This window comes from Arachis hypogaea, chromosome 1 (genome assembly GCF_003086295.3).
Source record: "Arachis hypogaea cultivar Tifrunner chromosome 1, arahy.Tifrunner.gnm2.J5K5, whole genome shotgun sequence".
NCBI classification, from domain to species: domain Eukaryota; kingdom Viridiplantae; phylum Streptophyta; class Magnoliopsida; order Fabales; family Fabaceae; genus Arachis; species Arachis hypogaea.
The window spans coordinates 75881869-75904977 of NC_092036.1; the positions used below are offsets into that span (position 1 = coordinate 75881869).

The window sequence follows — 23109 nt, forward strand, 5'->3', positions numbered from 1 at the left end:
GGGAGGATGCCGATGAGAGACCACCAGCGGCGGACTGCAGGAAGATCATTCCTCACAGCAAGAACTTCCTCACTTTGGGCTACAGACCACCACCTTTCACTGCTACTGATGAGACAGCCCCTCCGTCTGCTGGACCCTCTTCATCCACTTCTGCACCTGCTGCCACCACTGCACCTCCACCCGCCTCTGAGCCGGTATACTGCCTCGTGCACCGCCTATTCCGCCAGCTCGATCAGATGGAGCGCCGTAACAGGCGCCGGTATGAGAGACTAGAGCGTCGCAGCAGGCGACGTTATTCGCATTTGAAGCTGATGATCAGACAGGGCGCCGACATCCCCTCCGAGCCCGACACACCATTAGAGCCATCAGAGGAGGAGGAGGATGAGCACGAGGAGGAGCCTCACCCCTAGGCGGAGACTCATCAGCATGCAGGTGCAGAACAGCCTGCACCACACCAGGAGGTCCCACATCAGCTTGAGGCTACAGACCCGGAGATCCCAATCCAGTCCGTCCCTCCTCTACAGCAGCCAGACTCTCAGCCCACCACCACCACAGAGACCCCAGCTACCATCCCTACCAGTGATAACACTCCTTCACACCTGGCTTGATTGAGCATCGGGGACGATGCTTCATTTTAAGTGTGGGGAGGTCGCCATCTCTGGCATTTATCTTGGTGAACCACTACATACTTTTCTTTTATTTTGGATACTTTTCTGTATTTTTCTCTTTTTTTCTTTTATTTGTTATTTTCTGAGTACTTATACATTGCTACTTGTGTATTGTTACTCTATTTTCTGCATTTTGTATTTTTAGTTCATATTTTAAGTTATTTAGTTCATTAGTTTAGTTGCAATTCTAACTTATTAGTGGATCAATTAGTATAGTTTACCCTCTTGACATAAGATAGCTTAATTATAGCTTAGTTTAAATTGACAAAAATAATAAAGAGTAAGCTAGGAACTTGAACATAATAAATTTATATCCATAAAACCTTGTATATATAGCATTACATGATGTAGTTAAACTGACAACATTTTATCAAGGAGAAACATTAAAATTTCAAAGGCTACCCTAAATTACTTTTTAAGAGAATAATGAGAATTTTTAAACCTGCATGACATACATAAGTGATAAATGATTTTTCAGCTAGAGAACACATAGCATGTGAGTTTTGAGCTTAACTGTATGGTTACATTCAAACCATAATTTTTATTCCTGTGTGTTCCAACCTTCTTTCTTATTCTGGTGTTCTTTACTTTGTTTTAGTCTATATGTCCGATTGTAGAATATAGGTACATCCCAAAATAATGATTAAGGCCATTATTTGATTTTAGCTCACTTACCCCAGATTAGCCTACCTTTTACATCACCTTTGTTAGCCCCCTTGAGCCTTTTAAAACCTCTTTATTCTATTTAGCCAAATTACTAGCCTTAAGCAGAAAAACAAAAGAAAATGCCAAGTGAATCCTTGGTTAGCTTAAGATAGAAAATTATTAATAGAGTAAAATGTGGGAAACCTTATGGGAACATAGTTGATAAAAACAAAAGGTAGAAAAATTAGAAAGAATAAAGCAACTCAAAAATTTTGGGAAGCATGCTCATGAAAATTCAAATTAATTAAAATTACCATGTGTATTAAAAAAAAGGTTATTTTTCAAGCATGTAAATAAGGGGATACAAAAAGAACTCCCCAATGCAAAATAAAAATAAATGCACATGGGATAAAAACAAGAACTGAAACATGAGCATGTCACATCAAAAGTGAGAAAATAGGGAGAATAGGTAAAGAAGCATTATTTTACTAAATATGTATGTTAGGTGAGATCTTAGTCTAATTAAGGATTCACTTATTAGCTCACTTAGCCTTATACATATATCCTTACCTTTACCTTAATCCCATTACAACCTTGATTAAAGACCTCATGAGTTTTGGTATGACTATGTTCTATAATTGTTGATTGGTTAGACGAAAAACAAAGTTATAGAAGGGAAGAATAGAAAGAAGAATAGAGTGATTTACCCAATAAACACTGAGTGATTAGAGAGTAAACACAAAATCCAGTAAGGGTTCAGTAGCTCATTAACATTTATCTCTATTCAAATTAATAATTGTCTTGCAAATTTTAATGTTTTCTTTCTCATCTCACTTGCGTTATTATTTGAGGGTTAGCTATATATGTATATATAACTCCTTGAGAATGCGAAATAATTTAACTACATGTAGGGTTTATATATGAGTGGATAAATTAGAATTGCATGACTCATTAGGTAGATGCATTTAGAATAGGTTGCATTTCATAACATTCCATCACTTTAACCTTAATTATTTACCTTGGATTTAGCATGAGGACATGCTAGTGTTTAAGTGTGGGGAGGTTGATAAACCCATATTTCATGAGTTCTTTTGTGCTTAATTTGAGTGATTTATTCAATCCTTCACCTACTTATTCACATTAATTGCATGATTTTACTTTCCCTTCCTTATTATGTCATATTGTGAAAAACATGTTTCCTAAGCTTTAAAATTAATTGTTTTAATTACCTTTATTTCCATTCGATGCCATGATTAGTGTGTTGAGTAGTCTCAGGTTTTCTAAGGCTGAATGACTTAAAGGATGAAAAAGGAAACATACAAAAATGGAAGGAGAAGGCAAAATGGAGCTTTAAGGAAACTGGTATCCACGCGATCGCATGGACGACGCGATCGCGTGTCAGAAGCGAAGAAGCAGCGACGCGACCGCATGACTGACGCGATCACGCGCCTCAAGTAGAACACCCACGACGCGACGCATGACCGACGCGACCGCATGGCAAGGAAAAGCTCCAGACGACGCGACCGCGTGACAGAGGCCACGTATCAGAATTCACAGAATACGCCCCCAGCGATTTCTGAAGCCCTTTTTGGCCCAGATCCAAGCACAGACAGCATAGATTAGAGGTTATAAAGTGGAGGAATGCATCCATTCAGGGAGAGCTCGCCAATTTCTAGTTTTCATGATTTAGATTTAGTTTAGAGAGAGATTCTCTCTCTCTTTAGGATTTAGGATTTCTTCTTGTTTTGAGAGTAACTCTGGATCCAGGTTTAATGTTCTTTTATTTTCAGTTTACTTTTATTTATTTATTTGCTTTTAATATTTGAATTGATTTATGAATTATTCCATGTTACAGATCTCTATTTTGAATTAATGATATTTGAAGTATTTTCAGTTAAGATTGGTCTCTTTGATTTAAGTTACTATTGCCTTCCATCTAAGGTCACCTCTATTATTCTAGCAATTTTACTTTTTCCCCTTTTGGTTTTGGTTAAGAAATCAGTAACTCAACAGTTATTAAACTCAACATATTTGATAATCGTTATCTTGCTAATTGAGCTGAACTTAAGTAATCCCAACCTTTTCTTAGAAAATAAATAGGATTCAAAGTTCAATTTAATTAGTCCCTTGACTTTCCTTTGCTTTAGTAAAGGTTGACCAAGTGGAGTTTAGATTCAACTTTCCTTATCGTTGAGAGAGATAACTACGTTGGACCTCCAATTTCTCATACCTTGCCCAAAAGTTTGCTTTACAGTATTTATTCATTTTTAATTGCCATTTAAATTATTTGTCATATAACATATTCCCACCTTACTTCCAAAACCCCAATTTACAAACTCATAACCAATAATAAGAACATACCTTCCTCGCAGTTCCTTGAGAAGACGACCCGAGGTTTAATACTCGGTTATCAATTTTAAAAGGGTTTGTTACTTGTGACAACCAAAACGTTTGTACGAAGGGATTTCTGTCGGTTTAGAGACTATATCTACAACGCGACTGTTTTTATGAAATTCTTTACTGGAAAAAATCCTAACGTCACCCATCCTCTCAGTGAAAATGGTCCAAATGCTCTGTCACAGCACGGCTAATCATCTGTCGGTTCTCGATCATGTCGGAATAGAATCCCTTGATTCTTTTGCGTTTGTCATCACGCCCAACAATCGCGAGTTTGAAGCTCGTCTCAGTCATTCAATCCCTGAATCCTACTCGGAATACCACAGACAAGGTTTAGACTTTCCGAATTCTCATGATTGCCGCCATCAATTCTAACTTATACCACGAAGATTCTGATTAAGGAATCCAAGAGATATGCGCCCGGTCTAAGGTAGAATGGAAGTGGTTGTCAGTCACGCGTTCATAGGTGAGAATGATAATGAGTGTCACGGATCATCACATTCATCATGTTAAAGTGCAACGAATATCTTAGAATAAGAATAAGTCGAATTGAATAGAAAATAATAGTAATTGCATTGAATCTCAAGGTACAGCAGAGCTCCACACCCTTAATCTATGGTGTGTAGAAACTCCACCGTTGAAAATACATAAGTGATGAAGGTTCAGGCATGGCCGAATGGCCAGCCCCCATAAACGTGATCAATAGTCTCCTAAGATGAATAATAGAATAAAACTGAGACCAAAGATGTAACGTGGTCAAAAAGACGTCTAATACAATAGTAAAACGTCCTATTTATACTAGACTAGCTACTCGGGTTTACAAAAGTAAGTAATTGATGAAGAAATCCACTTCCGGGGCTCACTTGGTGTGTGCTTGGGCAGATCTTGAGCTTTACACGTGTAGAGGCTTCTTTTGGAGTTGAACACCAAGTTGTAACGTGTTTCTGGCGTTCAACTCTGGTTCGTGACGTGTTTTTGGCGTTTGACTCCAGAATGCAACATGGAATTGGCATTGAGTGCCAGTTTACGTCGTCTAATCTCGAATAAAGTACAGACTATTATATATTGCTGGAAATCTCTGGATGTCTACTTTCCAACGCCGTTGAGAGCGCGCCATTTGGAGTTCTGTAGCTCCATAAAATCCATTTCGAGTGCAGGGAAGTCAGAATCCAACAGCATCAGCAGTCCTTTGTCAGCCTTTTATCAGAGTTTTGCTCAGGTCCCTCAATTTTAGCCAGAAAATATCTGAAATCACAGAAAAACACACAAACTCATAGTAAATTCCAGAAATGTGAATTTAGCATAAAAACTAATGAAAACATCCCTAAAAGTAACTATATCCTATTAAAAACTACCTAAAAATAATGCCAAAAAGCGTATAAATTATCCGCTCATCATGCACTAAACTAGTTCCTTCATCAGTTTTTTCTCATTTTTTTGTAAATTTAAAATTCTCAATATTTTTTAACACACTAATTTTAATTTTATCTTTTCACAAGTTATGTAAATACAAGTACTGTTATAAAATATTTTTAATTTTAGTTTTAATTATACAATATTTTATTAAAAGAATTATATGAGATATTGATATTGATTTAGTAAAAAGTGTAAGATAAGAGTATAAAAATATTTCTTAATACAAATTTTTTAATATTTAACATTTCAATAAATATTTTAAGAATACTTGATAAGACATTTGTTAAGGAACTTGATAAGGCACTTGTTAACAAATATAAATTCATTATTCTCATCCGTTTTAAGAATATCTGATTCTCCGTATAATTGAGTTCTCACTAAATTAATAAAATAGATTTATACTGTCGATTATAATAATTCATTTTATCTATAACTTTACTAGGCGGCCTTTTTATATATTACACTATTAATTAATATAAGCACTTATGATAATCATGGCCTGAACAGTATTAAAACAGATACAAATAAACACAAAAGACAATAATAAAATTTTGGATTCAGCTAACATGTGCTCTAATGATACAAGTTAAAATTATTAATTAAAAAATTTATTAAAAAATTTTATAATAAAAAATATAATTAAATTAGTGTGTAAAAAAAATATTGAGAATTTTAAATTTAAAAAATGATAAAAAAAAATTGATGGAGACTAATTTGGTGCACGACATTCAATTTCAGGGACTAATCTGAATAATTGGTTTTGTTTCGTGATGTATGTCTTTGTTTAGTGCAATGTTAGGGAATTAATATAGTACGGTTCTAATTGGTCAACATAATTGGACAGGATGCTCCTAACATCCAAAGTGCTCCATCTAGCCAGGCTCCATCTAGCCATGATGACATTAACAATAGCCAGCAACACGTTCCAGATGTAAGTTAATTCTATTAGTGTGAAATATTGACCCCGTAAATTATTATTTACCCTAAATTTCATGAATACTTTCTTATATATGATAACCAGGTTTCAAGTGTTGTGAATCCATCCTTCCATGTCTGTGGCAGCAACACCAAGGCCTATAACACCAGCTCCAGTGGTAGACCAAGTCAGGCCAGGTCCTGTAACTAGAAGGACACCATTTAGGCCTCCACTTCAAGTTTTATCCACAACCCACCAAACAGTTCAACCAAAAACTTTAAAAATGAGGCCCAAGCAGAAGATATTTAGACCACCTGCTCCACTTTGTCCCAGTTCACTCCCACCCCCAAGTTAGCTTGCACCACCACAGCCTCAACCTCAAGGTGCTCCACCTGGCCCACAACCATCTCAAGTCAGGTCAGGACCAAGTATAGCAACTACCAAGGAGACATTGGCAGCAGCAAGCACAACAACAACAAGACTGTTCAAATTCATCCCTAATCCACCCTCTATCAATCCAAAGAAGTGAAGAAATATGTCATATTGGGCATCCCATTATGCCTTGTAATAGCTTTTAGGAAACTTGACTGTGGCAACAATGTTTTTTGGGAGGCTTGTTTTTTTTTAGAAGCTCTTAGGATTTTATAAACCGTTGCAAACTTGTTAGGTGTTTGAGGCTTACTTTTGTAATGTTAAGCTTAATAAAACTATACACTTTAGGAGATTTGTTCTTTTTGGGCAGCTTTTAGAAAATTTGACTGTGGCAAGGATGTTTGTATAACTTTCAATCTATGTTATGTGTTTATGTATACAACTTTTATGCCTACTTTCTTCAATCATTCAATGCTTCTTTAGATATTGACAGCATAACTTCGACATATCATAACTTGAATTGTATTTAGATAATAGGATACATAAATTACCTAAATGGCATGTTTCAATACACAACAAAAACCTGGATCAACCCATTTTTCTATTCTAATTTCTAGAATTCATTTCTCAGGCACTACATACATAAAAAGCAACAAAAACAGCACATACAATTATACCAATACAACAAGTTAATGGATTTTTTTCTTCTCTAAAGTAGTAACCTTCTCCTCCATAACAGCCATCCTATGATCTAATTCCTCTTCCTCTTCAACAACTTCAACCTCTTTCTCAACCAGAGGTCTTTTATCAAAGATGCAACCATTGCTTCCAATTCTAGCAAGATGTTCATCGACCCAAACAAAAAACTTACAATGCGGTTGCTTTTTCTGTTAAAATTTCCAAAATTATGTACTATATAAAACCATTTCAGAACAAAATCTCCAAATTTTTTATCTTACCTTATAGAATGGACAACCCAAGAAGATTTTGTTTGGGTTGCTAATCGTCTTCGACATATACATTATTGCATAAACTACACAAAAGCACCTCGGGGCGACATCGTCCTTCAGGTCTCTAGCGTGCACAACACAAGGAACTGAGCTTGAAGCTGAATCTTCTTGTCTTACTCCATTGAGGCTTCTTCTTGACGTTGATGATGCTCTTGCTCCATTAGCAGCCATTGTTGATGCAGGTAGAGCTCCTCACCACCAGCCTCCACAAAGAAACGCAATCAATTTAAGGATTAGGGCCAAGCGCGAAACGACGTAGTTTTTAGGCTCAGGGACTTATTTGTCCAATTTTCGAAAGTACCCTTCCAGTCATCAGTCCATGTGTCAACCCGTCACGCCAGGTCATCAGAACGGGAGCCACGTCAGACTTTTCTGTCGGGTCTGACGGAGACATTTAGACGGAGGGACTCATCCGTCCAAGTTTTGTGAAGGTCGAGGATTTAAAAGTATTTTCAAATGGTCAGGGACAAAAATGTCCGTGGGGCAAAAGGTCAGGGACCTATTTGTCCCTCTCTATTTTTTAAATTCTACCGTGGCAAAATAAAATTTTCTCTGTAAATTTATTTCTTTGCCTTAGTTTTTGTAAGGAAAAAAAAGACAAAAAGAATGATAAATGCTTATTGACATAGATAATAAAAATTGTGAATGCAGACAACAAACCTTTAAATGTACTTCAGTATCACAAATCCTTAAATAGAGTTCAGTAGATAATAAAAATTGTGAATGCAGACAACAAACCTTTAAATGTACTTCAGTATCACAAATCCTTAAATAGAGTTCAGTATCACAGCAAATTAATCTTTAGCATATCAGACTGAAAAATATCGCGAAAAACAAAAAAAAACATTGTGAATGCATGTCACAAGAATACGAAGTTGCTTACTTTTTATTATTGCGAAAACCCAATTAATAATAAATATGTAGGAAAATCGATAAATACTTAAATGTTTATTGTGTATACAAAAAAATAAAAAAAAAAGTGGTTTATTGGCACACTTGCTCAATATTTTGATTATTTTCACAAGAATGGTATTCACGTCTCACATGTCAATGACTCGATGGAAATACTAATATACATTTTTAAATGGAAGTACTAAAATTTTGTTTAGTAAATATCTTTTAGCACGTGATTTTAGGTTTTAATTTTCGAGTCGAGTAAACAGTGTTAATCGTATAACTATTTTAAAAAGGAAAATCAAATTCGATTAAGTAATAATCAGTTCTCTGCATTTATCAATAATAGACTATTCTATCTAATAACCGGATACATGATTTTACATTTTCACTACATAATCCCTTCCTTTTTTGGTTCAAAATCCCTTCCCTTCCTAGATTATGCGTTCATCTGAACTCGCAGACAATTTTTTTTCTCTGCCCCTACCCTCATAATCTATCCTGGCACTATCGACCCTGATCAGAATTCAGAACTATTGCGATCCCCCAATAGCCCCAATGCTACTGTACCACTCTCCTAAAGAAAATAAGAAATAGCCCAACATTGACTTCAAAGTCCCAAGTCTCAACGGCACAGAAACTTCTCGAATATCGGAGGAAAAAGACGAAAACGAAATCTTTTTCCAAAATACCTATTGATATTAGACACAACGAAAATGGAAGCTTAGACATTTGAGGTCAGGATAAACTGGGAACTATTCATTCCAAATGACTAATTAAGCTTTCAACGCTCGAAAAAAATTATTCAAAACGCATATCAAAATAAGAAATACACTGCGAACACCAATCATTTGCTTGCTTCTTTGCTGAATTACTTGGTAGTCTTTAGCTATGGGGAAATAATCATTTTCTTCCTCAAACTGCGTAAGGCCTGGAACGCATCTCATATGAGCAGATGGCACACAAAACACTCGTTCTCTCTGGTGCCTGAAAAGAGGCTCGTTGAAACAGGACAAGTGCTCCATTAAAAACAAAATGCCATCAAATACTATTTTCAATTACATTAGAAAAATAACCATCCACCACAGAGCACTACAATATTACAGCAATAACCATCAAACCTTTTCTTAGCCCCGCCCTACAAAAAAGAGGGTACCATCTTCACTTCTAGCCCTCCCTGTGGAATACATACCGACAATCAGAAGATAATTGATGAGGCATTGAGGCTGCATTTACAATTGAAAGTTCAAAGGTATCTGAAGACCACATATACCTGAAAACACGGCTGTATTAAGCAGCAAAGTTAATGGATGTATGGCTTCTGATGGAACACACAGACTAATTCCAACTACTGATTACCAAAGCATCTAATCAGCACCAGCTTGGCGTCCATAGAAGTTTCCCCCACCTCGCCGGGAATGAGGTTGACCTCGATCCCTAAATCTTCCACCAGCATGATTACCATCTTTAGGCCGTTCTATGTTGTCTGATTTGCTGCCATCATATGGTCCGACAGGGTGGTACTCATAATGCAGGTTTGGGCCCTGCCTCTCCCTGTTTGTAGATTGATTATAGTGCCTGTTATCTTGGGCAGGTGGTTTCCAATCTCCACGAGGCTCGTGTCCTCTTCCAAACCTGTTTAGGTTTCCATTTTTGCCAAAGCCAGAGAATGGACGGTGATCATGCCTTTGATCTATAGATGTGGGAGATTGCTCAACCAAGCTAACATTTCCCTGATTTGAGGAGTTGGGATGCCTCCTTGCTGGCACATGTTTCCTCTCTCTTTTAGAATCTTGGTTCCCAAAATGTGTAGTTTCTCTGGCCTTGCTCTTGTCCAAGACTGATTGATCATTGTGAGGTTGAGCTACATGAGCATTAGACATATTGTCATCAGCGGCTGGAATTGATTCTTCATCACAACAGGAATCCTCTTTTTTAACTCCAACCACAACTGAATCGACATTTAGATCACTGGATTTGTTTCCCCTCTGATTATTTGAAGCCTGAGATTTGGGTTGCCAGTGAGAAGTCAAGCGTTCTCCAACATTTCGATTTTCTTTCAAAGCAGCAGCACCGATATCTGGTTGACTAGGCTCAGAGGATGAAGTGGGTGTTTCATTTCTCTCCAACTCTCTATCATTTTTCTTATGATCCACATCATGGTTCATCCCTCCACCCTTATGTCCTCTGAAAGGAACCCGCCTACCTCTGCCTGTTGCTCCATGATCTTTAATAACAGGAACAGAAACATGAGCAGCTGAATCATGATTGACAGGATTGTTTGAACCATCAAGATCACTATAGTTATTAATTTGCATTGATTGCCCCTTTGATAAGTTTATTTCAGACTTAGGATCTCCACGATCTTCTGTTTGTCCCTGAACAATTGGTTCAGAGTTTGAATCAATGTCCAGTCCACCCCGCACATCATGCACATTAGTTGTTTCCATTTGATTCCGCTGCCGCCAAGATCCATGCGCTTTACCCTGCTTAGCATGCCTGCCATCTCTATTTTTAGGCTCCATTCCATGGGTCACTTTTCCAACAATTGAATCAGTTACCTGAGCAATCTGTGGACCCACAGAAACAGAATCAACTCTTCCAACATTCCCATCTGATGGAGCCTGATTGACTGATGAAACCACCTGTTGTTGGATGCTTCCTTGCTGAGCCATTTCTTTAGCAACAGGTTTTGGAACATATCTCTCCATTTCTGCCCTCTTATTTTTAAAATTATGCACCTGCTGATCACTCTTCTCAGTATTGACTGCCTCTGCTTTGGTTTTCTCATCTGATTCATCCACGTCAGTCTTATTATGGTGTTTCACAGGGGCCCACATCACTGCATCACTCCCATGAGATTTCTCTCCTGGTCTAGTAGCTTGCATATTTCTCGATGGCCTACGAGAATGCTGAGGTTTCCACTGACTATTCATTTTAGCATGGGCTTCCTCACTTGCTGAATGTCTGTGATGCTCTGAAAATTGAGTTGAATCCTTAGACAAGGATGATGGTTGAACTGGACCCTGTTCTAACTCAATGTTGGCAACCTTGGCCTTATCAATTTCGACAGAGCTTTTTGAAATATTAGCTTCTTTTGGTGCCAATGGTAATGCAGAAGAACTATCTTCAAATTTTTGTTTGTTTTTCCCATTCCTGGTATTCTTCTTTCTCTGGTTTACAGAGGAATCAATCATAGTAGCTGAATTCATGGGCATGTTCAATCCCCCAGTTGAACCAACTTCATGGATAACATTGCCAGAAGATACAGAAATATCAACCACTAAATCATTCTCGGCCTTTGAGCCAAATGAAGTGGAAGATGCAACCTTTTCACTCCCAGTTTTCTCTGAAGGAAGATTCTGCTTTTGTTTATAGCTTGTTCGCTTCTGCTTTGAGGTAATATTATTGTGAAACTGTAAGGCATTAATGCCATCAGCACTCTTAACATCTTGTTGCAAGTTCATTGACTGATTATGAATCAGAACAGCCTCTTTGCCAGAATTCACATGGGTCTCTGAAGGTGGCTCACAGGACAAGATGGGTAACTTTTCAACTTTATTAATGCTAATATCATTAATATGAGGGATAGCCTTAGCATCAGAATTTAAAGCCGAACTCACAACTCCAAATTTTCCTGATACAATTGCTGAATCAGATGGCTGTAATTCTTGTTGCTTATTGGGGATGTCAGACGTTGTAGCAGACTCTTTTGAAGTTGGACCTTCCACTGCTTGAGAACGTCTATTCAACTCATCCAGCTTTGCAAGAGCTTTAGCCTTTTGCTTTCTTATTCGCTCCTCCTCTTCCTCCTGCAGTTGCTTAGTCCGCTGCTTGGCCAACTCTTTCATTTTGGCACGCTGATGAGTTTCGGAATTTGTTAAGAGTTAAATGTACACTAGATAGCTAATAACGAATATAGAAATGATGCATCATGTATGCATTACCTGATCATGGCTATCAATTGGTTCAGACCTGGTTTGAACAGATTCTCCATCACGCCTTACTGGATTATATGAGCCAGACCTATCATAGCTCTCAACAGAGATCTGATGGTCACCAATAAGAAGATTAGTTGCTTCCAACTGTGCACCTGATAAAGCTGAGATATCAGCAAACTCAGGTTTCTTTCGCCAACCATCAACATCTTCATTGCTTGTTTTTCCCTTGTTACGGTGGTCACCTCTACTTTGCATGCCACGAGCAATTTGCCTGTAAATAAAGCATATCAGCATCATCAAGAATCTAACCACAATCAGTCAATACCAAGAAATTATGGAAAAACCTGGATGATGTTGGTCCACTGGCAGATAAGGAATCGAAATTCTTTTCTCCACCAGAGGCACTGACTTCATGATGAGGTGGGTTTATGACATCAGTGGCAGGAGTTCTAGCAGGAAACACACCACCAGCACCAGCTTCCTTCACATTGTTCACTGAAGCACTATTGGCATGAAATTTATTTCTTTGCTCATCTCTGTTTCTAGCAGATGAATTATCCCTGGCTTTTGCATTCAAACCCTCTATCTTCTTAATCAGACTGGCATCTTTTGGAGCAGATGATATTGGGGGAGTTTCTAGCACACCAGAGGCAGCATTACCACGATCTAATTTCCTTGGCGAAATATCACCAGGCTTCTTAATGTTTCCTGAACTGTCAGGAAACTTGGCCTTAAGAGTAACAGATGAACTAGATACTTGATTTTCCAAAGCCTGAGAAGGTGGTTCTTCACCATGAGCACTCTTCCTCAAATCCATCTCATTCTTTCTATAGTTTGATCTCTGCTCATTCTCCCAGACTGCAATTCTTGGTCGGTCCCTATATGATGCATTGGTTGTCTCTGAATCCTCCCAATTTACTCTCTCATTTTTTCCATTAGATTCATGTTGCTTAAGAAGAACTCTGTATGGCACAGCAGTCTCAGGAGGATGGCTGGATCCCACTTGCTCAGAGGCCAACGGCTTTCCAGCAATACCATACCCACCAGGTTTACCTTGTGAATTGGCAGGCTCAGGAAGATTTTGATTTGGGTACCTATTATGAACAGGTGGTCCAGCTGCCATTCCCATGAAGGGTACATCTCGTTCATTTGAATTGTAGTAGCCCATAGGAGGACCATAGTATCCCTCAAAGCCCATTGGACCATGAAAATATCCAGGTCTCATAGGAATGCCTGGACGAATATACGCATCAGGCATATGAGGCCTAAAGACATCTCCATTCTTAGGGTGCCCTCTTGGTCCATTCCCAGGAGGGGGAACTGGTGGTGAGTTGACAAGACCAGTTGGTGGAATGCCTGGACGATAATAAGGAAATGGTTCAATAGGAAAGCCACCAGGAGTAACAGGATTTCCAAATGGGGGCCCACCAGCAGGACCCCGGAACCAAACACCATTTTGAGGATTATTTACTGGAGGACCATGCCAGGCATCATAGTGTTGAGGTGGAACAGAAGTATTAGGGTAAGGCTGGGTATTTCCTTGCCATTTCTCTATCCCAGGCCTCATGTCATCCTCTCCATGAGACTGATGATCCCTTCTCCAGGAATCAATCACACCACCCTTCATATTTTCATTCACCGGAACATCAGCTGTGATATTGACAACAGAAGAACATTAGTTATAGAAGATCGAATGCAAAATCCTATCGGCAGAAATGGAATGAAAGAACAATTGAAGCACAAATAAAAATATCAAATGGCATGACACACCAACAATAGAGGCCTCACTTTTCTCCTTCTGTGGTCCTGAGGAGGAGCTAGGTCGGCCATGAGAACTGTCATCTGCTAGCAGTTGATAAAAATTGTTAAAAACTTTCTCTTAAGAACAAAACAATTTACTAATGAAATATCTGTTCTATGTTCTCTAAATATTTATGACAAGGTTGTCAAATTGAGATAAAATTCAGGAGTCGGGAAATTTATTCCCCGTAACATGAGTCGAAGCATTTTACGGATAGTAAGATTCATAATTAACAATTAGAAATATTTCAACAGTATTTTAAATGTAAAAGAATTGTAGAACCTACCACATATTAATATTTAACTCAAATATCTCCTAGTATAATCATAATTAATAAAATGGGACACCAAATACATTGAAATATCAAGTTATAAGTCAGAACTTTGGTCTTACAATAATATTCATGGTAGAAAACGAATGAAACATACTCTTATAGAGCAAGGGAAATGCAAGAGTAAGGAGTGAACAGCATACATGAGATATCATTACATAAACAAAGAACTTGAAGTCAAAATTTGATCCCAATAAAATACAGTTATGTTTAAGCCTTTATGTTTCTGGGCCAAGAAAAGACTTGTTGGTTCAAACTTTAAAATGTTAAGAGGAACAATTGATATAATTATATGAACAAAGAACTCCTACAAGTAAATAAGGTACAATCAAAAACTATAACATGTGATGCAATAATAGTAATAATAGCAACAATACTGTGGCACTTAATGGTCAATAGTAAAAGATCAGTAAAACAATAATGGATTAGCAATTGAAATATTAAACACCATAATAATATAAAACAGAATTCAGGTCAGAATAATAATACAGAACAATAATACCTTGCAACTCAGAATTCAGGGCAGACTTGTCCTTCTCAGAACCAAGAGTTGGAAAGTCTCCAGAGCTCAATGAAAATCCATCACTCTTGGGTTGAGAAACTCCCTGCATTTGTACAAAAAGTGGCTACTATCAGCAAATAATGCCTATAAAACAGAGGCAACCATGGCTGTGACCACTGAGGACACAGGAACGTGTCAAGCAAAAAACTCTTGCAACTAATTCAACAAACCCCTAGAGACAGTGCCTTTAGCACGCAAGAAGTTCAAAGTTGCTACACCACATATACTATCAGATAATCATAACCATAAAACTACTGAATTACAGCCACAAGTATGTGTATTTACTAGGTGTGCACCATGCCAAACCAGCAAGAAAAAGGAGTGTGGAAAGTGCAAAATTACTGTCAAACTGAAACAAATTATAAACGCAATTGTTCGAGGATAAACATCACAAATACTGCGTTAAAAAATTAACCACTAACCTGGAAAATTAGATTGTCATAATCATAAAATTATAATAAATAAATATTTCAGATATAATTTGTAGCAGAATCGAAGTTTCAAGAACAAATAAACAGAACCATACCAGTTTCTCTGCGGTCCTAGCACCACTCCAAGCACCTGAATTGTCAGCGGAGGGTTCAGCAAATCTAGATAACTGTGAGCTACCAGGTCTTGTCTCTGCACTGCGAGGACGCAATGATGCAAGTGAAGTCTGATTTGATGTCAGCGGCCCAGATGCTGATGAAGGCCGAGAACTTGACCCCCATGCATTTGTACAGGACTCGAGAGCCCTATCACTACTAGCAGTCGAAGGCCTTGTACCACTCCCACCAGATGATGGCCGAGCACTGAGGTGGCTGGGTGAACTAGCACCACCATCAGTATTTGGAGAGAGAGAAGAGGAACCCCAAGCATTTGATGCAGAAGATGATGATCTACTACCCCAGCTGAGGGTACCCCTACCCAAAATAAACAATGACCGAAAACAAATAAAATTCTGGAACATTAAGAACAATTATAGCAGAAGTCACAACATTAAGTCCTGAGAATATTTACTCACTTGGGAACAATCTCCACATTAGGGTCCAAACCATGTTTCTCTAACCTTGATACAAAAGAAGGGGAAATTTTCAGATCATAAAGCAATACCACAGTCAACTGAAAATAAAAAGAATCCATCAAGAAATCAAATACCTCTGGCTGGGTAAGTTAATAGGTTTTGGAACAGCAACTTTCCCTAGAACAGTCATACCACCTCTTCTGGAAGAAGAGGCCCATCTGCAAAACAGCATTAGAATCATTAATCTCAATTTTCTTTAGTTCATTATAAAATATAATCATATTGCCAACGACAGAAGCAGGATTTTCAATACAAGACATATCAAAAATTTGGTTTGGCCACATTTACATGGTGGCTTCTAGAGCACATAAACAAAGGCATACCTTCGCTCCCCACTCAACATGCTTGAAGTCATTGCCTGGACACCACCGCACTGTCATTCAAGCCAGTTGAAAGGGCCTAATAAGAATTTGAAAAAAAAAAAAAAAAAAAAAAAAAAAAAAAAAAAAAAAACTTAGTGGCCTATCATAAACGATGCTTACAGACAACTGAATATAAAATTATAATATAGTGTAATAAATTGAAACATGACAGAATTCAGACCACACTTGTAACTATTAATATTATCATTAAACCTACTTTCATGCCAAAAAGGGATGGAGCAAAAAAGAAATAACGTCACTATTAAATCCAAGGACAAATATAATAGAAACTTTCTTAAATTTGAAGGAACAGTTTACACTCACGGGTTGCTGGAAAAAGAATTGGCTTCTGCAAGTAACTTCTATACTAAATTCCTAAGCCTCTTTTACAATATCAGGTCTAATGATACTCATAACTCCCAAAGTGAAATCATTCCATGCAATGTATCAAGTATCAACTGATAAGAGAGAGACATAAGGGTCGGGGAACATATGAACAACAGGTTGATGACCTTTATCAGCAACCATACTCTACACTAAGTCTACCATAATTTACATTCCAAAAGTTTTACATTCTATTCACCAGAATCAATGATTTTCTAACATAATGACCCTCCCCACCAAATTATAGATCCAAATACAGAGCCAACAAAAGCAGTGTACACTCTTCAATAGCAATTACTCTTCAATTGTAAACGCATATATCTTCATATTGAAGGGAAACAATAGTGACATTAAAGTTAAGAAGCCTAATTAAAACGCAAGGCCATTAGATGCGACAATTAGCTACATAAACAAGTTTTCCTGAGAGGAAAACAAATATATTTGACATCCTTCCATCTTAATCTATAACAACATAGAACAAGCAGAGAAATAACAAAAAAAAAAAAAAAAAAAATATATATATATATATATATATATATATATATATATATGCAGTAGTAGTTTACACTGGCAAAAAATTCAGTTATAATTCGATTTTTTTTCTCCCTCGCAATACGTGGTTTTTCGGTGTTCGTTTTCAGGTGGAACCAAACGCGGATGAAAAATAGCTCGAAGTGCAAATGAAAGTGTACCGGATGCTAAGGAAAAACGTGTGGCCCAAAGAAACCCTAGAGAGGTGGAATTGGAGAGAGGAGCGCAGAGGAGAAAGGAGGAGGACCGATCGGAAGGTTAAGAGAGCACCGTTGAAGGATGAGATAGACGGAGGATCTGTGCAGAGTGAAGGCGGTGAAGGTGGGTTTCGGATCGGAGAGGAAGAATGAGGGTAGAGAGAAAAAGCGAACCAGCAAGCGATAGAGAGAGAAAGAGAGAAGAGAGCTGAGAGGGTTCGGGCTTTCGGGGGAACGTAGCGGTAGCAGTTGAGTTACGCCCTGAAAAATGTTTTGTTTTATTCACATAAGGCCCACCTTAGAAATTACATCTAAGTGAGGCTTATATTTCACGTTAAACCAATTCAGCAATTCTATACGCCATTTACAGGTACGGTGTCCTGAATCGGATTTGATTTGTATAATATTCGAATTCGATTTAAAAATTTTGGATAAAAATCTGATCCATAAGATTATTAAATCAGATCTGAGTGATTCGCATACTAATAAATTGAATTATAGATTTTATATATGTATCTGTATATAAGTTCATAAAAATAAATAAATAAATATTTTTTATATTTTATTATAATTAATAATTATCATATATATTATATTATTTTATTTTCATTATTTAAAAAAATATATTTAATATTATTTTATGAGTAAATATATTTAAAAGAGTAGTAAAAAAGAATTTTATTCATATTTTTAATAAAAATAAATTTTTAAAAATATTTTTATGTTTTACGGATATATTTGATATCCGATTATTTGCGAATTGAATCGGATCTAAACTTAAAAGCTGCGGATATTGTATCCAATCCGATGATTTTAGTGCGAATCGAAATTTTGACCATATCTGATCTAATCCGATCCATATTCACCCCTGTTTACATGTTACTAGTTCATGACTAAAAAAAAGGTTACTAGTTTATTAATCTATTTATTTATTTATTTGTTAAATGTGTATATAAGTCCAATTAAAATGGCAAAAAAAATTTAATTTCAATAAAAGTTTATAGTGTTAACTCATGAATAGCATAACATTTTTTTACAAACTACATATAATGAATAATATTTTAAAGAGTTAATAATCAAAATCGTCCTTAAAAGATCACTCAATCTCTATTTTGGTTCCCAAAAGATAAAATTAATCAAAAGAATCCCAAAAAAATAACCGCATTGGTGGAATTCGCCCTTCTATCATCTCAGTTGATGAGGTAGTTAACGTTCGTTGAGGTAGAACGTTAATTGACAGCGTGACACACCTCAACGATACAATGTTGATGCTGACAAGATAAGTTTGTTAAATTAAGTCAAATCAGTCCCAATGTTAGAACCCTAATCCCAATTTCAAGTATTGATAACTTTTCTTCTCCAGTTGGATATCCTTATACATTCCTACAGCAAGCATACCCAATTTCAATGCACAACAATGAAGTTATTGACCTTCATCCCTAGCCTTAGCAGAAGCACAAACCGAGATAAAAAAAAGTAGTAGTGTAAGCTCATTCAATTCCAGTGCAAACTCAGATTATATCATAGAAAACAAACTGATACACCTGCCAATGTGGCCCATTTTTGAAAACCCATAAACCAAGGAGTTCCACGACACAAAATTCTTATTAAGCATTTCACCGAACAGCTTCTCTGCATCATGGATAGAACCCATATTGAGGTAACTTGATATACCAGCTGATCACGGATAAATCCATCTCTGAAATCTAGAAATTAGAATACACGAGCATGGAAACAACTCTGGAAGACTCAGCCCCACCACAGAGTAGTACTTCCCCACAGCCGCCACTTGCCGTCAACATGGAAGAGAAGAGTTATTTATTCTTGAGATTGGGATTAGGGTTCTAACATTTGTTCTAACATCCAGGGAGTTAAAGTTTGCTTATGCTTGTTAATTTTGCACTCTGGTAGCGCAAACTCATGCGCAAGTGTCGCCTTGCAAATTAAAACGGTGAAGTAAATAGGGATGTTGATGAGCGGATAATTTATACGCTTTTTGGCATTGTTTTTGGTATGTTTTAGTTAGTTTTTATTATATTTTTATTAGTTTTTAGTTAAAATTCACTTTTCTTGACTTTAGTATGATTTTGTGTGTTTTTCTGTGATTTCAGGTATTTTCTGGCTGAAATTGAGGGACTTGAGCAAAAATCTGATTCAGAGGCTGAAAAGGACTGCAGATGCTGTTGGATTCTGACCTCCCTGCACTCGAAGTGGATTTTCTGGAGCTACAGAAGCCCAATTGGCTCGCTCACAATTGTGTTGGAAAGTAGACATCCTGGACTTTCCAGCAATGTATAATAGTCCATACTTTGCCCGAGATTTGATGGCCCAAACAGGCGTTCCAAGTCAGCTCAAGAATTCTGGCGTAAAACGCCGGAACTGGCACAAGAATGGGAGTTAAACGCCCAAACTGGCACAAAAGCTGGCATTTAACTCCAAGAAGAGTCTCTACACGAAAATGTTTCAATGCTCAGCCCAAGCACACACCAAGTGGGCCCGGAAGTGGATTTTATGTGATTTACTCATATTTGTAAACCCTAAGCTACTAGTTCTCTATAAGTAGGACCTTTTGCTATTGTATTTATATCTTTTGATCACTTTAGATCCCTAGACCTTGTTCTTATGTATTTTTAACGGTGGAGTTTCTACACACCATAGATTAAGGTGTGGAGCTCTACTGTACCTCGAGTATTAATGCAATTACTATTGTTCTTCTATTCAATTCAGCTTATTCTTGTTCTAAGATATTCATTTGCACCCAAGAATTTGATGAATGTGATGATTATGTGACGCTCATCATCATTCTCACTTATGAACGCGTGCCTGACAACCACCTCCGTTCTACAAGCAAACAAGGCTTGAATGTTTATTTCTTGGATTCCTTAATCAGAATCTTTGTGGTATAAGCTAGAATTGATGGCGGCATTCAAGAGAATCTGGAAGGTCTAAACCTTGTCTGTGGTATTCTGAGTAGGATTCAAGGATTGAATGACTGTGACGAGCTTCAAACTCGCGATTGTGGGGCGTTAGTGACAAACGCAAAAGAATCACTCGATTCTATTCCGACATGATCGAGAACCGACAGCTGAATAGCCATGCTGTGACAGAGCGCGTTGAACATTTTCACTAAGAGGACGGGACTGTAGCCATTGACAACGGTGATGCCCAACATACAGCTTGCCATGGAAAGGAGTAAGAAGGATTGGATGAAGACAGTAGGAAAGTAGAGAGACGGAAGGGACATAGCATCTCCATACGCTTATCTGAAATTCTCACCAATGAATTACATAAGTATCTCTATCTTTATTTTATGCTTTATTCATAAATCATCCATAACCATTTGAATCTGCCTGACTGAGATTTACAAGATGACCATAGCTTGCTTCATACCAACAATCTCCGTGGGATCGACCCTTACTCGCGTAAGGTTTATTACTTGGACGACCAAGTGCACTTGCTGGTTAGTTGTGCGAAGTTGTGATAAAGAGTTGAGATTGTAATTGAGCGTACCATGTTGATGGCGCCGTTGATGATCACAATTTCGTGCACCAAGTTTTTGGCACCGTTGCCGGGGATTGTTTGAGTTTGGACGACTGACGGTTCATCTTGTTGCTTAGATTAGGTATTTTTCAGAATTTTTAAGAATGAATTCCAGTGTTTCAAGGTGATGTTCTTATCATCACCAAAGCTGATTGATCTTCATCAATTTAACTCTTGAATGCAATGTCCTACTGAAGCTTGGCTAGCCATGTCTAATTCCTTTAGACTAAAGCTTTAGACTAACATTGCATGATTCCTGGAATTCTTATTAAAAATTTTGAATCTCTTTATTTTCTTCTCCAAATAATTTTCGAAAAAAAAAATAAAAAAATTACAAAAAAGCATAAAAATCAAAATATTTCTTATTTGAGTCTAGTGTCTCATTTTAAGTTTGGTGTCGATTGCATGTTTCTGTTCTTCTTGCATTTATCATGTGTCTTCATTGATCTTCAAGTTGTTCTTGATGATTTAGTTGCTCTGATCTTTAAATTCTCTTGTTTTGTGTGTTTTGTTATTTCTCATATGCATTCTCAATTTGTTAGTGTCAGTAGTATACAAACTTCTAAGTTTGGTGTCTTGCATGCATTGTTTATTTGATTTTAGTTGCATTTTGATTTTTTCTCATCATTAAAAATCCAAAAAAAAATTAATTTGTGTCTTTTCAAGTCAATAATACAGAGAATTGAAGATTCAGAACATTCAGCAAAGGAATTACACAGAAAAAGCTGGGCGTTCAAAACGCCCAGTGAAGAAGGAAAACTGGCGTTTAAACGCCAGCCAGGATACCTGGCTGGGCGTTTAATGCCCAAAAGGGTAGCATTTTGGGCGTTAAATGCCAGAATGTATACCATTCTGGGCGTTTAATGCCAGGATGGCACAAGAGGGAAGATTTTGTTTTTAATTCAAATTTTTTTTCAAGTTTTCAAAATTTTACAAAATCAAATCTTTTTCAAATCATATCTTTTCAATCATATATTTTCAAAATCAATTTCTTTCCATTTTCAAAAATACTTGCTAACAATTAATGATTTGATTCAACATTTCAAGTATGTTGCCTTTTCTGTTGAGAAAGGTTTAATGTTTGAATCATATCTTTTCTTGTTAGCCAAGTCATTGATTTTAAAAATCAAATCTTTTTAAATTGTTTTTCAATCATATCTTTTTAAAACTATATATTTTCAATCATATCTTTTTAATCACATCTTTTTCAAAATAAGTTTTCAATCATATCTTTTTTATTTCTAATTTCAAAATCTGTTTCAAAAAAAAACTTTATCTCTTTCCCAATCATATTTTTCGAAAATCATTCTTCAATTTTTCAAAATGTTTTTAAAATCTTTTTAAATTTATTTTCGAAAATTTCTTCCCCTCTTCTCACATCCTTCTATTTATGGACTAACATGTACAATTCGAACTCTATCTTTCTAAGTTCGAATTCTTCTACCTCTTCCTTCTATTTTTCTTTTCCTCTGACACCTCAAGGAATCTCTATATTGTGACATAGAGGATTCCATATTTTCTTGTTCTCTTCTCTTTCACATGAGCAGGAGCAAAGACAAAAGCATTCTTGTTGAGGCTGACCTTGAACCTGAAAGGACCTTGAAGCGAAAGCTAAGAGAAGCTAAAGCACAACTCTCTGTAGAGGACCTAACAGAATTCTTCAAAGAAGAAGACATGGCAGCCGAAAACAACAACAATGCCAACAATGCAAGGAAGGTGCTGGGTGACTTTACTGCACCTACTCCCGACTTCTATGGGAGAAGCATCTCTATCCCTGCCATTGGAGCAAACAACTTTGAGCTATAACCTCAATTAGTTTCTCTAATGCAACAGAATTGCAAGTTCTATGGACTTCCATTGGAAGATCCTCATCAGTTTTTAGCTGAATTCTTGCAAATCTGTGACACTGTCAAGACCAATGGGGTTGACCCTGAGGTCTACAGACTTATGCTATTCCCTTTTGCTGTAAGTGATAGAGCTAGGATATGGTTGGACTCACAACCTAAAGAAAGCCTGAACTCTTGGAAAAAGCTAGTCAATGCCTTCTTGGCAAAGTTCTTTCCACCTCAAAAATTGAGT

General features: G+C 37.0%; 1 protein-coding gene across 6 annotated transcripts; it reads right to left on the reverse strand.

Moving 5' to 3' along the window:
• Positions 1 to 8996: 8996 nt before the first annotated feature.
• On the reverse strand, positions 8997 to 17862 carry LOC112805925 (protein MODIFIER OF SNC1 1). 6 transcript variants are annotated; one of them, XM_072198905.1, is made up of 12 exons: positions 17455 to 17826; positions 16340 to 16415; positions 16091 to 16174; positions 15957 to 16001; positions 15480 to 15855; positions 14894 to 14996; positions 14048 to 14101; positions 12604 to 13909; positions 12266 to 12530; positions 9592 to 12178; positions 9440 to 9495; positions 8997 to 9305 (listed from the first exon to the last, which is right to left on the reverse strand). In XM_072198905.1, exons 2-10 carry the CDS (start codon positions 16369 to 16371, stop codon positions 9686 to 9688), a joined length of 4758 nt encoding a protein of 1585 aa, XP_072055006.1. In that variant the 5' UTR covers positions 16372 to 16415; positions 17455 to 17826; the 3' UTR covers positions 8997 to 9305; positions 9440 to 9495; positions 9592 to 9685. The 6 variants fall into 6 exon arrangements, with proteins under 6 accessions (XP_072055006.1, XP_072054994.1, XP_072055005.1 ...); XM_072198893.1 differs by having other exon boundaries at positions 14030 to 14101; XM_072198904.1 differs by having other exon boundaries at positions 8997 to 9495; positions 17329 to 17862.
• Positions 17863 to 23109: the final 5247 nt, after the last annotated feature.

Excerpts from the sequence above, each read along its gene's own strand:
- LOC112805925 (XM_072198893.1), bottom strand. The coding sequence starts at position 16,371 with ATGACTTCAAGCATGTTGAGTGGGGAGCGAAG. Across the intron at positions 16,175-16,339 it reads ATGTTGAGTGGGGAGCGAAG|ATGGGCCTCTTCTTCCAGAA; the intron begins GTATGCCTTTGT and ends GCTGTTTTGCAG. Across the intron at positions 12,531-12,603 it reads AGTGGACCAACATCATCCAG|GCAAATTGCTCGTGGCATGC; the intron begins GTTTTTCCATAA and ends CTTTATTTACAG.